This window comes from Anthonomus grandis, chromosome 14 (assembly GCF_022605725.1).
Source record: "Anthonomus grandis grandis chromosome 14, icAntGran1.3, whole genome shotgun sequence".
In the NCBI taxonomy this organism is placed as follows: Eukaryota; Metazoa; Arthropoda; class Insecta; order Coleoptera; family Curculionidae; genus Anthonomus; species Anthonomus grandis.
Genome location: NC_065559.1, coordinates 14,366,041 through 14,382,021, shown reverse-complemented (window position 1 = coordinate 14,382,021; position 15,981 = coordinate 14,366,041). Strand labels below are relative to the sequence as shown.

General features: G+C 30.7%; 1 protein-coding gene and 1 long non-coding RNA gene across 4 annotated transcripts in view; one reads left to right on the top strand and one right to left on the bottom strand.

The window, feature by feature from the left end:
• Positions 1–15,981, top strand: part of LOC126744656 (uncharacterized) — a 113,806-nt gene that overhangs the window by 48,096 nt on the left and 49,729 nt on the right. Inside the window, exon 2 of one of the 3 annotated variants that reach the window (XM_050452174.1) lies at positions 9,887–10,024. The exons of the other annotated variants lie outside the window; for them this stretch is intronic. Within the exon in view, the coding sequence (XP_050308131.1) occupies positions 9,887–10,024 (138 nt within the window). The remainder of the gene's footprint in view (positions 1–9,886; positions 10,025–15,981) is intronic. 3 annotated transcript variants of the gene reach the window in all.
• Positions 1–15,981, bottom strand: part of LOC126744665 (uncharacterized) — a 30,968-nt gene that overhangs the window by 13,591 nt on the left and 1,396 nt on the right. The window lies entirely within an intron of this gene.

Below are 15,981 nucleotides of genomic sequence, written 5' to 3'. Positions count from 1 at the left end.
AATAAATTTACGTACAATAAAAGCTGAAGTTTATAAAATGCTGAAAATAGGAAAAGGCAAAATGATGATTCGGCAAGCTGGTTGGTATTGTACAGTTTCTTATAAGTTAAATAGGGATATAATATATAACTCCTCCCCTCTTAGAACGAAGCATCCCCTGGAAGATTTACTCTTGGGCATCTTGGCTGTAGGGGAATATCTTGCAAGGTAGGATCTTCGACATTAATTCTGGTCCGTTTCCAACAGATATTTCTCTTGTAAACAAGGTAAAAGAGCACTGCGGCTATTAGACCAATATACAGAGTGGTTGTCCACAGGCTTGGTATATAATACTGGTCGGCTGATGTGCTGTTTTCTAATGGGATAATTGGGTTTAGCGCTGGAGTATCTAGGCGCAGATTTTCCAACTGTATGTGAAACTTCGGGAAACTTTTAGGTGTGAACTCAAGCTTAGAGGCATCAATGACCAAAGGACTTCCATAGCATGTCTCTTGAAAAATTAGCATTTGTTTCCTGTAAAAGATTTTGCAAGCTCCTTTTTTAATTAGGTAAATGCCTTTAAGTTCTTTTACGTCTATTTGCGACTGGCAGTGAATTTCTAGTTTTTCGGCTTTGGGAAATACTGCCAAAAATTGGTTTAATTCAGAAATAATTTCTATGTGGTTTTCCAAAACATGAAGTTTGAGGAAGCGGCAAGTACTGGTTTTTTGCTCAAACAAAATTTTACTTTCGCAAGTTGCGTTAATTATTTTTGACTGCAACGTGCTTGGGCAGTGATACGGTTTACCTCCGGTACATTTGTCACTAAGAGGCCTAATAAGTTCATCGTTTTCTGATTTCAGACAATATTTTATTTTTGGGATTATTGCAAAATATTCTGAAAATTAATTTTTGTTGGAGTTGGAAGTAAATAATATAAATTAAAATTGTATATTCTATGGGGAGTGATAAAAAATACGATATTTTGTTAGAATCGATTTTGCAAGAGATTTTTATAATGTTTTCGAAGTTTATTATGTTCTCGAGTTTCACATCGAAAGGAAGTTGGTTCTTATAGTGTGTGGCAATTTTTTGCAATTCATAGAACAAACCTTTAGATTTAATTATGCTAGGGTGCATTACGCCCAGTTTGCAAAAGGTAATTGAATTTTCGATATCTTGCAAAGTATTAAGTATGGAGTTATATAAGGCTATTAGTTGATTAAACAAGTCCTTGGCAAAAAGCATATCTTTGAAACTAGCATTTTCTTTAATTAATTGGTTAAGCTGCAATATTCTTGATTTTAAAAGATTTTCATTGTGCATAATACTCTGGACAGTATTATTAAAATTTTCGATAATTTGTTTATTAACGGAGTATTGCATTTTAATTTGATTTTCTAGATTTTGGTCATTTTTCTGAAGATGTTGTAAAATTGTGTAAATTTTTTCACCGTCTCGAGCGTCTAAATTTCCAGTTATGCTTTTAACAATAGAACCCAAGCCATTAATTATACCTCTTCTTGTGCGGTTATGTTTATAAAATTGTATATTTTCAATTTTTTCAAAAATGCAATATTGGGAAATATTTACAATTTTGTAATAATTGTCTAAATCGAAATTATACGTGCCGTTCGAGAGGGACGACTTAAGCCTACTGTATTGTTCATTTAAATTAATAAATTCATTATAAAGGGGCTCTAGACTAAAATAGTGTACAAAAGTGTGATCTGTACGTTGTAGTTTTGCAGGTCCTAGATTTATAGGCAGGATGCCTAAGTTGCTGGTGATGTCCCTTATTTCTGTTCCTTGTCCAAGCGAAAGGAACCTGAAATATTTTGAAACTTGTAGGGTTTCTTTTTAGGCCTTTTTACATTGGAAAGATGTATTTTTTCAGCCGTATTACCGTGTGTTGTTTTTAATTTTGCAGTTTTTAAAGTGGGGTCGATTGTTTTAAGTTGTTCGTTTTTATATTTATTTAGAGTTTTGCTTTGTTTTTGTTTATTTTTGACGTACACGGTATCGGGTATTATCGGCAATTCTTCACGGTGTTCGTTAGCTTTATTTATATCCATTTGTTTTTTCTTCTGAATATCATTATTAATTTTTTTGTATAAAATTTTAATTTTATCTCGGTGGTTAGAAATATAATTATTTAACAGTTGACTATCAATATTTATATCAAGTGGAGAATTTGTGTCTAAATGCCCAGTAATAATTTCATAGGGTTTTAAGTTGGTTACAGAATGAATTGTATTATTATAGGCAAGAATAGCGTAATTAATTTTTATTTCTATAGGTTCATTTTTATATTCATTTTGATTATTTAATAGTCTAATGTGTTCAATAAGGGTAGAGTGAAAACGTTCTATAAGCCCGTTTGACTCAGGGTGTTGCGAGCTAACAAAATGAATTTTAATTTTATGCGTTGTCAAAAGTTCAGAAATAATAGAGTTTTTAAATTCTGAGCCATTATCAGAAATGATTTGATCTGGTATACAATGGTGACTGAAATATTTTATTAAATTATTTGCTACTTCAATTCCTTGTGATGACCTTAATTTGTATGCTTGTGCATACTTAGAAAAAGAGTCTATGATGGTAAGGAATTTACATTTTTCCAAAGTGATGCTGTCTATATTTAAAATTTGAAATGGTTTTGTAGCTGTTGGGGTAATATTAAAATTTAATTTAAGAGGTCGTCTGTCATATTTGGTAATTTGGCAGAGTTCACATTCATTTATATATGTTTGAATTGATTTTTGTTGATTTGGCCAATAATAAATATTTTTTATACGTTTTTCCGTTTCTTCTATGCCTCTGTGGTTTGTCTTTCCTTCATAGTGATTTTGGATTATATTCTTAATTTCGTCTTCGGTGGTAACATCTATTAATTTTTTAGTGCATTTTATCATGGATATTTGGGAGTTTTTATTAAAATATTTTTGTAAAACACTGCTAAATTTTTCATATAAGGGATCCTCAAAATATAAATAATATTTAATTTTTGGGGCAATATTTTCTTTAATGAATTTAACCATTTCTTGTTCATAGTTATTTTTTGAAAATTGCACATGGATTCTTTTCTTTGTTCGATATAAAAGATTGACCCTATTAGTATCTGCAGGAGAGAAATTGACTTCTGAGATAATTATTTGATTTTTTCCATAATTTACGGGGCAATCTACGATTGGTATTCCTATCACTGGATTCTCGTGATTTGAGTGTACGGTTTCGTTACTATCGTCTTCAGCTACGTTTTCTGTGTTATCCAGATCTCCCGTTTCAACTATTACAGATTTATTTTCTCTATTGTTTTGTTCAAGTTCTTAAACCAATTTGTTTATGTAGTCATGTAAAGAAAAATTTTGCTGTTGTTCTGATGTTTCATTAGCGTTTAGTTCCATACGAGAAAGGGCATCGGCATTTTTATTTAAAATGCCCTTTTTGTAAACGATTTCATAATCAAATTCCTCTAATTTGAGGCGCCATCTTATTAACTTTGAGTTTGGTTCCTTTAATGAAAATAGCCATTCGAGGGGCTTATGATCGGTGACGATTTTAAATTTACGCCCAAACAAATATGGCCTAAAATATTTGGTTGCCCAGATTATTGCCAAGAGTTCTTTTTCTATTGTCGAGTAGTTGATTTCTGATTCACTTAAGGTACGGCTAGCGTATGCTATTGGCAAGTCAGATCCAATTTTTCCTTGTGAAAGTACCGCTCCTAGAGCAAAGTTCGATGCATCACAGGTTAAAATAAAAGGTTCGGCAAAATTTGGATACTGTAAAAGGGGTTCGTTTGTTAGAAGGTTTTTACAAAATTCAAAGCAGTTGATATAGTCTGGATCCGAAATGTTTACAGTGGCGTCTTTTTTTAGTCTTTTTGTTAGAGGTTTAGTTAGTTTCGCAAAATCTCTAATAAATTTACGGTAGTACCCTAGTAACCCAAGAAATCCTTTGATCTCTTTTTGATTTTTTGGTATTGGGAATTCCTTTATCGCTCGGATCTTGTCAGGATTGGGCTTTACACCATCGGGTGTGACTATATGGCCCAAATATGACACTTCTTTTTGCAAAAATTCCGATTTGTCTAGTTGGACTTTTAAATTGACTTCTCTAAGTCGATCGAATACTTTCTTTAGTCTGGTTATATGCTCCTGGATGCTGGTGCTAAAAATGATAATATCATCTAAATATACGGCGCATATTTCATTTTGATATCCTCGGAGAACATTGTCCATGATCCTCTGGAACGTCGCCGGAGCATTTTTTAGCCCAAACGGCATTCGAAGAAATTCGTAGTGTCCGTTTTCTGTATTAAATGCCGTTTTCTGCATATCTTCTTCTGCGATTTCGATCTGGTGAAATCCAGAGGCTAAATCTAATGTAGTAAAATACTGACAGCGCCCTAATTTATCCAGCAGGTCGGTTATATTTGGTAGTGGATAGGAGTCGCCTATGCTTTTTGAATTAATGTTTCTAAAATCGACGACAATTCTCCATTTTTGGCGTCCAGATGAGTCAGCTTTCTTGGGGACAATCCAAATTGGTGAAGACCAAGCCGAATGGGATGGCCTAATTATATTTTGGTCCAGCATGTCCTTGATTTGACGTTGTACCTCCTTTTTGTGTATTTCTGGGTACCTGTATGTTCTGGTGTGTACGGGAATATTATCTTTTGTCCTGATATGGTGCTTAATTTTATTGGTAAATGTTAGTTTATCGCCTTCTTGATAAAAAATATCTGAATATTCCCTTAAAAGTTTAAAAATTGCGTCACTTTCTTCAGAATTCATATGTTCATGCCGAATTCTCGAAAAATCGAATTTAAATTTTTTTAAATTAACGTTATTTAAATTTTCATTTTTATTAAGGTTACTTGATATTTCATAATCACAAAAGTCTATGACCTCTATTGGGTTGGAAAAATCAACGGTTTTCTGCTGTTCTGACGAATTTAATATAGAGCAAATGGCGTGATTATTTTCAACCTTCACAATGCACTCGGGAATTTCAAGATTATCCGATTTCAAGTGGGGTATTATCGCGTTACCGTCTTTTATATTTTTTACTTTGAGTTTGATAACTTGCTCTGACCTTGGTTGCAGTACTATGAAATTTGTATTATGGGTCATCACATTATAATATGAAAGTTTTATTTCAGTTTCTGGCGTACAAAGAATATTTTTATTTAAATCGATCATAGCCTTTAATTTTTTTAAATTATCAATTCCAAGTAAACAATCAAAGTAATTATGAAAATCAAAAATATAATATTTTAAATCAAGAGACTTTTTTGTTTTAAATATTTTAGAGCAGGGAATTAGAGTGCTAAAATTTTCAACTGATGTACCATGGGCAGTGGAAATTTGAAACGGATCATGTTTTCTACAATTTTTAAAATATTTCATAGCGATATCAGGTTTGACGAAAGATCTTGTGCTACCTGTATCAATAAGGACTTTTAAATTAAATTCAGGAAATATGATATATGGTAATTTGCTTTCGTTATAAGTAAAATTCATCAGTTGGAATTTTGGCAATCTTGTAATGGTGTCAGTGCTACCGAGGCTTGTGACCGAAAAAACTCGTCACTTTCACAGGGCTGTTCAATAATACAATCGGATTGATCGTTTTCGTCATCAATCTCGTAAAATATATTATCATTACATTGTTCGTCAATGTTATGTAATTCCTCAACAATATTATTTGGGTTATTTCGCTGATTTTTAAAATAATTATTGCTAAGGGGTGGCTTAAAAGTATTTCTCGTTGAAATTGACATTGGTGTGGGTGCAGGGAAAGATCTATTTTGGTTAGGCCTAAAAACGTTTGTGGTGTTTGGTGTGTTTAAATTTGTTTGTGTTGGGTTTTGAGTGTTTTTAAAATTCTGACCAATATTGCTTGGACTTTGTAAATTTTGAGTTTGAAAATGTTGCCTAAAATTACTGGCTTGATTTTGATTTTGTAAATGTGTATAATTATTATGGCTATAGTTTGTTATCGGTAAATTAAAATTCTTTAGCATATTTGGATATTTAGGCCTATTATTATTAGATTTATTAAACGTTTTTAAACTTTTTTGTTCCGCTGACTGAATTTGAAAATCGTTAACTAACATATTTAAAGCTGTATTTAAATCCTGTGGATTTTTGGTTCTCATTAATGAACCAATTGGATCTTTTAACCCTCTTAATAAAACCCTTAAAGCTAAATTTCGGCAGTATTGAGACAGCACTGGAGATTCTATCACACTTGAATGTGTTGAAATAAATGATATTTGCAAATTTAATAAATTTTGTATTTTATTATAAAACTCGAATGGTGTCTCATTTTCTTGTTTTATTTCTGCCATTTCGATATTTAACGTATAAATATCACGCTTATCAGCATAAGCATTTAGTAATGCATCTTTTAATTCTTGCCAATTTGTTATTAAACTAGATGAAATATTTATTGCGGCTTCACCTTTTATTTTAGAAATTAAACTTGACATTAAATATTCATTTTGAAAATCAGTTAAATCTAAAGTATTGTAAAATTTATTTACAAGTTTTTCCGAAATATTTAAAAAACTAGGAAGTAGTTCCGTTTCACCATGAAACTCGGGAACCATGTCTAAGTATTCCTTTTTTAAAGAAGGAAAGGTTGGAGTCGAAGCTCCTGCACCTTCGTGAGGCATATTAAAATTGTCAAAGTTACTCTCTTGAATTCTTTTTTCCTTATTAAAGTTTTTGCGATGTGCTTTCGCTTTTACTTTTAAAGGAGATCTTGAACGATACTTAAAATTAAAAGAACTTGGTGAGCCAGAATTAATATTCTCTGTATCTGAAGATGATGAACTTTCGTATGAGCTATCACTATCAGTATTAGACACTCTAAATGACATTAAATGTACTTACAGCAAAACCAGTATCTTGTCCATACGTAGCCCTTCAATGTCCCTTTGAAGTCTCGTCTCTGGATCTGGCTGCTTCCGACGTTGATATTCCGTCAACGACGTAGTACTGTTCCGGATCTTCTCGTTGAGCTACTCAATTCACCCAACTGGTTAGAAGCGCGAAAACGTCGTAAAGTCCAAAACCGCACTCCCGAAAACAAAAGGTTCACCTCCCAATAAATCGTTAAAACGAACCGTACTTTATGCTAAGAACGTGAGAGAGTCCTAAAAGCCCGACTGCGCCAATTACGTAACGATACTACGGAACTCTGTTTTTAAAAAAAACTTTATTCAAATTAGATATGTCTTATACAGTACAGAGTTAATTCTAGACTAAATAATAAATTTACGTACAATAAAAGCTGAAGTTTATAAAATGCTGAAAATAGGAAAAGGCAAAATGATGATTCGGCAAGCTGGTTGGTATTGTACAGTTTCTTATGAGTTAAATAGGGATATAATATATAACTGATATAAGTAGGTTTCACGTAAATATTATAAAGAACAATTGAAATAGTTCATAAGACCTAATACCTATGGTAATATAACTTCTTAATTAATAATGTTTTTAAAAAGTAAGTTCTCAAATACCAGTTGTTACAACTGTACTTAAAACTATAAGAAGATACTAACATAAAAAAAAAACGAAAATTTTGTTTAAGGACCCGGCATCACAGTTATACAGGACGTCAATAGAGGTGGTATAATAGGAGAAAAGTTGAGCAATATAGTTTCCTTTTATAATAAAATATTGTAAAATCCAAATACTTCTTAAATTTTGCGAAAAACTGAAATTTGGCAAAATCGTTTTAAATTTTTTCTAGAGTTATTTAAAAATATATAACAAAATTATTTATTAGGTAAATAAATTATTGTGAAAATTTTTTCTCGCCTATACGATGACACCTTTAAATTTAAAATACGACGTTCTGTCTTTAGAGAGCCATCATCAACTTTGTTTTTCTTTGTCGGCGCTGTATTGATCATTTGCAGTTTTGAATAGTCCTTTTAATTACCTTTTTAATGAGGTGTCTTGTAGTTTGAATGAGGATTTAGTGTCACCACTATAAAATTATATACCTATCTCTCCATCGCTCACGGAGTTATTACCAAAATTACGTGTTGGAAATGCAAGTGTGATACATTATCGGAAAGGTAATTAAAAGAGCTGTTAAAATTTTAAAATTCCATTTCGGCGCACATAAAAAAACCAACCATCTTAATGGAAAGTGTATACAGGATGACATCTTTGAACAGGCTGAGTTACAGCCGTAAAATCTTAAATAAAAAGATACATAGTCAAATGATACATTATCTTGAAAAATGCTTTCCAATGATACTATAGAAAATCACATTTTAGACAATTCTTCTCTGTTTATCAAGGAAACCAAATTTTTTATTATTATTTAATTAAATATTTACAAGGAATCAAATATTCAATATATAATATATTCAAATATGCTGACATGAATAAATTATAAATGTACTTAAATTTCATGTTATATCCCTATATACTGCAAATACTGCAACAGGTTAAAATTAATTCAAGTTATGAATTTATATAGGTAATGAAAAGAATAGGTCCCATTATATTCATTTAAGAAACGCCGATTTTAATTATTTCTGAGGAACTTAAGTTGTTATTTACTTTAGTGTATTGCTTTCTTGAGAATAAATAAGTTTCAACGGGCACTTTTATTTCTTGCTCTAGTTCTTTACAGACATCCACAAAGTATTTGTTGCAAATGCTTCCAAGTCATTAATTTTTCTTTTAGTATATTTATCTTTATTTGTAAAAAGATAATTTTTAGTGTTATATTGCGATATATTGACCATAACTGGATAGTGATCTAGGACACAAATATATAATATGAGGGAATTTATTTGTTTTGTTGTTGTGCTGCTGTTGATAAAAAAATGGATGTAAGTAGAAGTCTGAGTCATATCTAGTTGTTAGTTTAATACAGAGCAAAAAACCACAATTTGATATGGGACATAGATATTTATTTACTGTACTGCTCTTTGCGACTTTTAAGTCAATAACCCCTGTAAAGATTTCTATATTATTTTGCAATTTGTCATCAAAAAACATTATCAGAGCATCATTACTATTAAAATCCCCTCCATTATAGTATGTGCGATAACCTTGTTAATTGAAAACACTCAGTAAAAATAAACACATCACAATAATTCAATTTTGCTTGTTAAAAAAAATAAAAGTAAAAATTTATGGAAATTTTGTTGGTGAATCCTGACTAGTTATTAGTTAAAGATCATAAATTTAATAAATTAATTTATGATTTTCATAAATAAGTAAAAGAAAAAAAAACAGAAAGTGGCTCTCATAGAAAATGAAATATCGTTATTTAACGATACGTTAGGATTATTTATATTTAGCCTACACAAAACACAATACAAATTTAATAATTCTAATATATTGTTTAACACTAAATAAAAACATGCAAATTTTCAGATTTTACAGAAGATTTTACGTATAACTGTAGTCTTTCTTTGTAGATTTTCTTCAAGCAATTTGCCCGGGCTGTAGCTCTGAGGGAGAGCTTATAGGACACATGTTTAAAGGAAAAAAAAACACATTTCGACTCCAACAATATGCTCTTAAAATATTTGCACTGAATTTTGAACACCCTGTATATAATTGATTGTGGTTATAATATTCTTTTTTTATTATATTTGTATTGAGTTAAATAACGAAATGTATAAAGTGTCTCGAAATCTTAAATACTAATTATAAACTTAAACGTTTGAGTTTATAATTAGTCTAAATTGGTTTTATTTTTTATTATCTTATTTTGTTTTATTTACTAAAAAAGTATTATCTTACTTCCCCAATAAAATGCATAATTTAATTAATTGGTTAATTATTGCCAAAATGGGATTCTTGGCCTAAAACAACAAACTATTTTAAATGTGTTAAACTTACGTACACTTTGGTGTTTTTAGGAACAGGATAATATAATCAAAAAGTATGACGAGTTTCCCGATTTGGAAAGCTATTTCCGACAAAATATTACAGGAGAATCTAAATCAAAAGATTATACCGAAGCAATTATACCTTTTACAACAATATTTCTAAATATGGTGAGTCGCATAAAATATTTAGGTTTAGTTATGAAAAATGAGTTTCTAAGATATTTGTTTTTTTTTTAATTTAGTAAACTCTTATATTATTAAATTTTAGAAATAAATCTCTTTTATTTAACTGCTTTGTAGCTATATTAAAATTATTTATTATAAATTACATACTTCTTTTTATAAAACATATTGAATGTAGTTTTATCCCTTAAGGTGGTGATTTGATTAATAAGCAATATTATTTTACCTTTATGTTTATAAAATTAACTTGTGGTTAAATGAATGAAAATAAGTAATAAGAAAATGAATAAACCATGAAAACTAATACTGTTGGGTTTACCATGTATAGTGTTATTTTTTTAATACCTATATTATGCAACAGTAGAAAATAAGTTTATAGTAATTGGGGGTTAGCGCAATTATAAATAATTGTTATGTGAATAAAAGATCCTTGACTTATCGCAACTTAACCGCAAAACGCTAATTTTACGCGACAAGTTAATAAACCTAAAATACTAAACATTCGCTTAATTATAAATTATACTGAATGAATTAGTAAAGGTAAAGTTTGTGGAACATGCATATTATTATAGAAGGCTGTTGAAAAAATGTCATGGCTTTCTGAATCTTGGTTTCTAATTTTGTCCTATACGTATCTAAATGTTCAAGTTTAGATACGTATTTATTTTTTTAAATCTATTTTCCATTATTTTTTATTGAGTCTTTTTTAATACTGTATTTGGATATCAACTTGATATTCTGGGTGTAACGTCTTCTGCATTTGTTTTGATTTGAGCATTTAGCTTAATATGTATTGAAATAGCAGTAAATAAACATTTATCTTAGGTAAGCTTTAAATATGACGATTAAAAAATAATAGTATGAATATTTGACAATTAGTTTGTTGATAATAAATAACGCATTTGCTCATTATTTAACAAAGCAACTGCAAAATATGTAAAATGAAAAGAAATAACTGTTGAAGCAAAGTATAATTGAAGCTGTTAATTTTTCATGGCCAACGTGATTAAATAATAGAAGGTTTTAAGAAATATTTCCCAATGAACAATCGTGAAAATTGTATTATGGGTCAAAACTAACCATAACTTAAAAAATCGAACGTCTCGTTTTCCATAAACGTTCTACTTTGGTTAAAACCTACCATCAACCGTGACACAAAAATAGTAATAATAATAAGTTTTTTTTAATTAATATAAGTAATATAAGTATTATATAATTAAACTACCTTAATCTTCATAGGTTGACTTTATAGAAAAAGAAAATGGAGATAAAGGATGAGATTTGCAATATAAATTAATAAATTGGTCAACTTTTATAAAATTTAATTTTTAATTTCTTATTTATTAAAATTAAGAAATATTAGGTAAACTTATTATTCTTCCTATTATTAATACCTATAAATTTTTTTTATTTTACCTATTGCATATAATAAAGCATTAAACTTTTTATATCTTGATTATTGAGTAAGTTGAAGATTAAGTATGTAATATATTGTAAATAATAAACATAGGGTATTGAAAGTTGTTTGTTTTTCAGGCCTATTGAAAAGCCTTAGTGAGAAGGACTTAAATGCTTGACTGAATAACGTATTTATAAATACGCTACAAACGTCTCTATACGGGTATTCCAGAGAGATGTGAGGCATAGATATTTAAAATTTAGACAATTTTTATCTCAAAAGTGTCTGCATTACTTTGCTGCGAAACTTTTCTGCTTAAATTTTGCAGAAAAAATTGTTAGTACTACTCATCATCTGAGAAAACTAATGACTATATATATCATAAGTCTATACATGTCTATATTACAAGACTAGAAGTATGACAGTCAAAAAATACTGGATCAAATGATGACACAACATAATCTATAGCACTGGGACTAATTTTAGTTATTTGGCTTAGTGAGTGCATTACAACACCAAAAGAATCGAAGATGTACTAAAGAGATTTTTGAGCAGCAGACACATAAATCAAGTTAATATTAAAATCAGCATAAAATATAATATTTGCATTTTATAGACAGGGAGTCAAGTTTATTATGTTCTATCACGTATTTCTATAAGTATCGTTATTATTATGGTTTGCCACTAACCCTGGTTGCTTGGCTTGGAAGGTTCCTTGAGAACCGAGGATCACACCTTGCGATGGACGCACCTTGCAAGAGGTTTTAAATTAATGCTGGTAACGCTTATTGATGCATGTTGTGCCATACGCTTTTTCTGTATATCAATCTTCTAGACAAGACTTATAATTTAATTTACAGCTTTGCAGATGACAGTACATTGGTGTTTCCTTTAAGTCTAATAATTATTTTTCTCTACTAAATCTATTATTATTTCCTTTAATTATGAGGACTATTAATTGAGGTTTACACAGCTAAGACTCGGGCTGCTATAAATATAAAGAAGGCTGTATATGGAGTTCTGCACCTAAATATACTTTGAAGCTGCTTAATTGCTTTCAGGTGATACGTCTTATAGGAGATCCAGAGATAACTAGATTCTTGGACAGTTTGGCGCATAGAAGGAAGGTGGTGGGTCTTACTCTGTTTTATCAATGCCTTCACGGTAAATGCTCTTTTGAACTGGCCGATATCATTCCACCTAAAGCTATACAAGTAAGATTTACTCGATGCAGATGCCTAGAACGTCGGTAGATCAGGACTTCTTTTTATAAAGCAGTGCAAGACTGGGGAATCAACTCCAACCAAAGCGCGTCTTTCCCGCACATTACAACTTACATAACTTAATATAATATCTACAGATACTTTCGTAGTACTGGCGGTACCTGTGTTATTTAAGTACCATAGAGTTTGCCCTTTTGTGTCAGTGAATTCCGTAAAAAAAGTTTTCTGGCATCAGGATTTGCATTAATTCATCATTCATTCATCTTGCCAATTGACCCTCCGGATTGTTAAACTGGATCCATTTTAAATGTGTCATTACATGGTCAGTTTACAACAGAAATTCTTCCATAGTGGTATAATACTTATAGCAGTATTCCAACGCTTTGACAACAGCTGGTAACTCTCGCCAGATGACACCGTAGTTTACGCTCTGCTTTAGTGTAACCAATGATCTTTTCAATAGTATAAGAGTATGAATTATGGCTTTTTTATTTAACTATAGTTTTTTAGTAGATAAAGAAGTGTGAGCTACTCCAAAATAATTAAAAAAATCATAATCATAAAAATAGTAATTATTACAAATTTTCTTACACCTCCAAACTCAAAAGCCACCTTAAAACTCGCACAAAGAGTGGTGCAAAAGTGGAAAAATACAGTACAAGTTATCAGCAAATACGGATTTACATGTCTGATTTGTGGTAAGCCTGGTTATTTTAGAAAAAGAAATCATCAAGTTATGGGCTCAACATTCACACACAAAAAAGGAAGATAAAAGGAGAGGCTAATGAACTTTTAAGAAGGAAGAAGATTACATTAATTGCAACTACATGCGATGATATGTATGACACCAAAAAATCAAAATGTGATATTTGTTGTTGACTCTGGTACCTTCTCAATATACCAGGCACTTTTATAATACTCGATATTTTTATAATACAAGAACTTCAGAAGAAACCTAAACACGCAGTTTCAGAAACATAGACATAAAGTTCTACAAAAATATGAGTTACTAAGGTTAAAAAAAACTACTCAGCATAAACTCGGGTAAGTAAAAATATGAATTGAATATACAGTGCTTTCATTTCAAAACGATCCACCCTTAGCAACATTCTTAAAAAAAAAAAAAAAAAAAATTACGTCAAATTAGATATACAGGGGGACGTTTAGTTATGCATTTACTAAAGTTCTGTCAATCACCTCCTTACCTCCAGCTAACCTCACTTAAATATGTCAAATGGGAACTCCCATCCTGTGATACATCATAGTAAGAAGCGAAAAATTCTCTATTCAACGGTACCAAAAAACATTAAATCGGTAAATGTGTAAGCAAATAGTTAGCGAAAATGTCTAGAAATAATGAATATTTTATTTACGCCAAACTTTGGTATGTGAAATGGCTACCCCATGGTGTGATACATTATTTTAAAGGGCATTCATTATGCTATCAATGGTTGTAAAAAAATCAAATTGATTGACCAAGAAGCAATTAAAGTGTAAATCGATAGGGTAGAAAAACAAATTTAATTAGTTTAACAAATTTATTTTATTAAATGTTCAACATGCGCGCCGTTATTAGCAAGACAATAAAAATGCCCAATTTCAAACTCCTTACGAACATTGGCAAGGGTCTGCCCGCTAATTTCTCTGCATTCTTGAAATATTCTATTTTTTGAATTCTCAATACTCTCAGGTGGGGTTTTATAAACTTTGCTTTTTAAGTAGCCCCAAAGAAAAAAGTCTAGTGGGGTTAGGTCCGGAGACCACGCAGGCCATTCGATTGCACCACGTCTGCCAATCCACTTTTCTCGAAAATTTTCATCAAGCCACTCTCGAGCTACCAAAGTGAAGTGCGCGGGTGCTCCATCCTGCTGAAAATGTATATTATTTTCATTCAATAATATAGCACTATGTTGATCTACTTGATTTTCCATAGATTAGATGATGGAAGGGTATATTGCATTTTCTAAAAGGTTTAAATAAATTTTGCCAGTCAAATTTTGTTCCAAAAAAATGGCCCGATTATTTCATTCCCATAAATTCCTGCCCAAACATTAATTTTTGGGGATATTGGGTATGACCTTCCCGAAAAACATGCGGATTTTCATTATCCGAGTATCTACAGTTATGTCTGTCCACCAGGCCATTTAAAAAAAAGGTCGATTCGTCACCGAAGCAAATGTTCTTCAATAAATGGGGATCGTCGTCAATTCGCTGGCACATCACTTATGGACAACTCTATTTTCATATTTTTTCTTATTGCAAATCGATCTCGTCTTTTCAAATTTTCGTATCAATTCTAATACGTATTTATGGCTCACGTTTTTATCTTGATACCTTTCATTAAATGCTCTCGCGGTTCTGCGAGCACACCGATCTTGACCTCCATAAAGGAAAATTATTTCTATTCTTTCGGCTAGCGTATACACCATTTTATTAACTCACTGTTTTAACTAAAATTAAAAAATTGCACGCGTCAAACTGACAGTTTTAACAAATGTTAATTTGCTTGAACCAAATGTAGTTTGTTACCACACATTTTAACTGCTAAATTGCTTATTTTTTTTTTTGATGATCTATTATAAAAAATGTAAGAATTTTAAAATGATGTAGGTACCACACTAAAAGTATTCATTTAAAATACCAAAGTTTGGCGTAAATATTCATTTCTAGACATTTTCGCTAACTATTTGCTTACACATTTACCGATTTAATTTTTTTTATTACCGGTGAATAGAGAATTTTACGCTGCTTACTATGATGTATCACACGATGGGGGTTCCCATTTGACATATTAAAGTGAGGTTAGCTGGAGGTGAGGAGGTGATTGACAGAACTTCAGTAAATGCATAATTAAACGTCCCCCTGTATATCTAATTTGACGTGTTTTTTTTTTTAAGAAAGTTATTAAGGGTGGTTCGTTTTGAAATGAAAGCACTGTATAAAAAAATGTTATATATTTTATGTTTTACCTATCTATTATTGATTTATAATACCTTAGAAACGGAATATGTTATGGTAGCTATAATACCTGCTATCACACCTAGGGCATTATAAGCGGGCATTATGATAATGCCCGGAAATTTTATTTCTTATCCAATTTATTTCTCTCATAATAAAGAATAAACATCCATTTTATGCAAAAATAATTTTAATGGACAATTTACAAACTATACAAAATAGCGCCACCTCTACCATCACAAAAAACACCGACCATTCTATACTGGGCTCAGCTACATTTTCCGGGACATTTCAAAATTGTAATTTTTATGTTGGAAATAAATTTTTTTATTAAATTTAAAGCGCCTAAATCTTCTTCAATG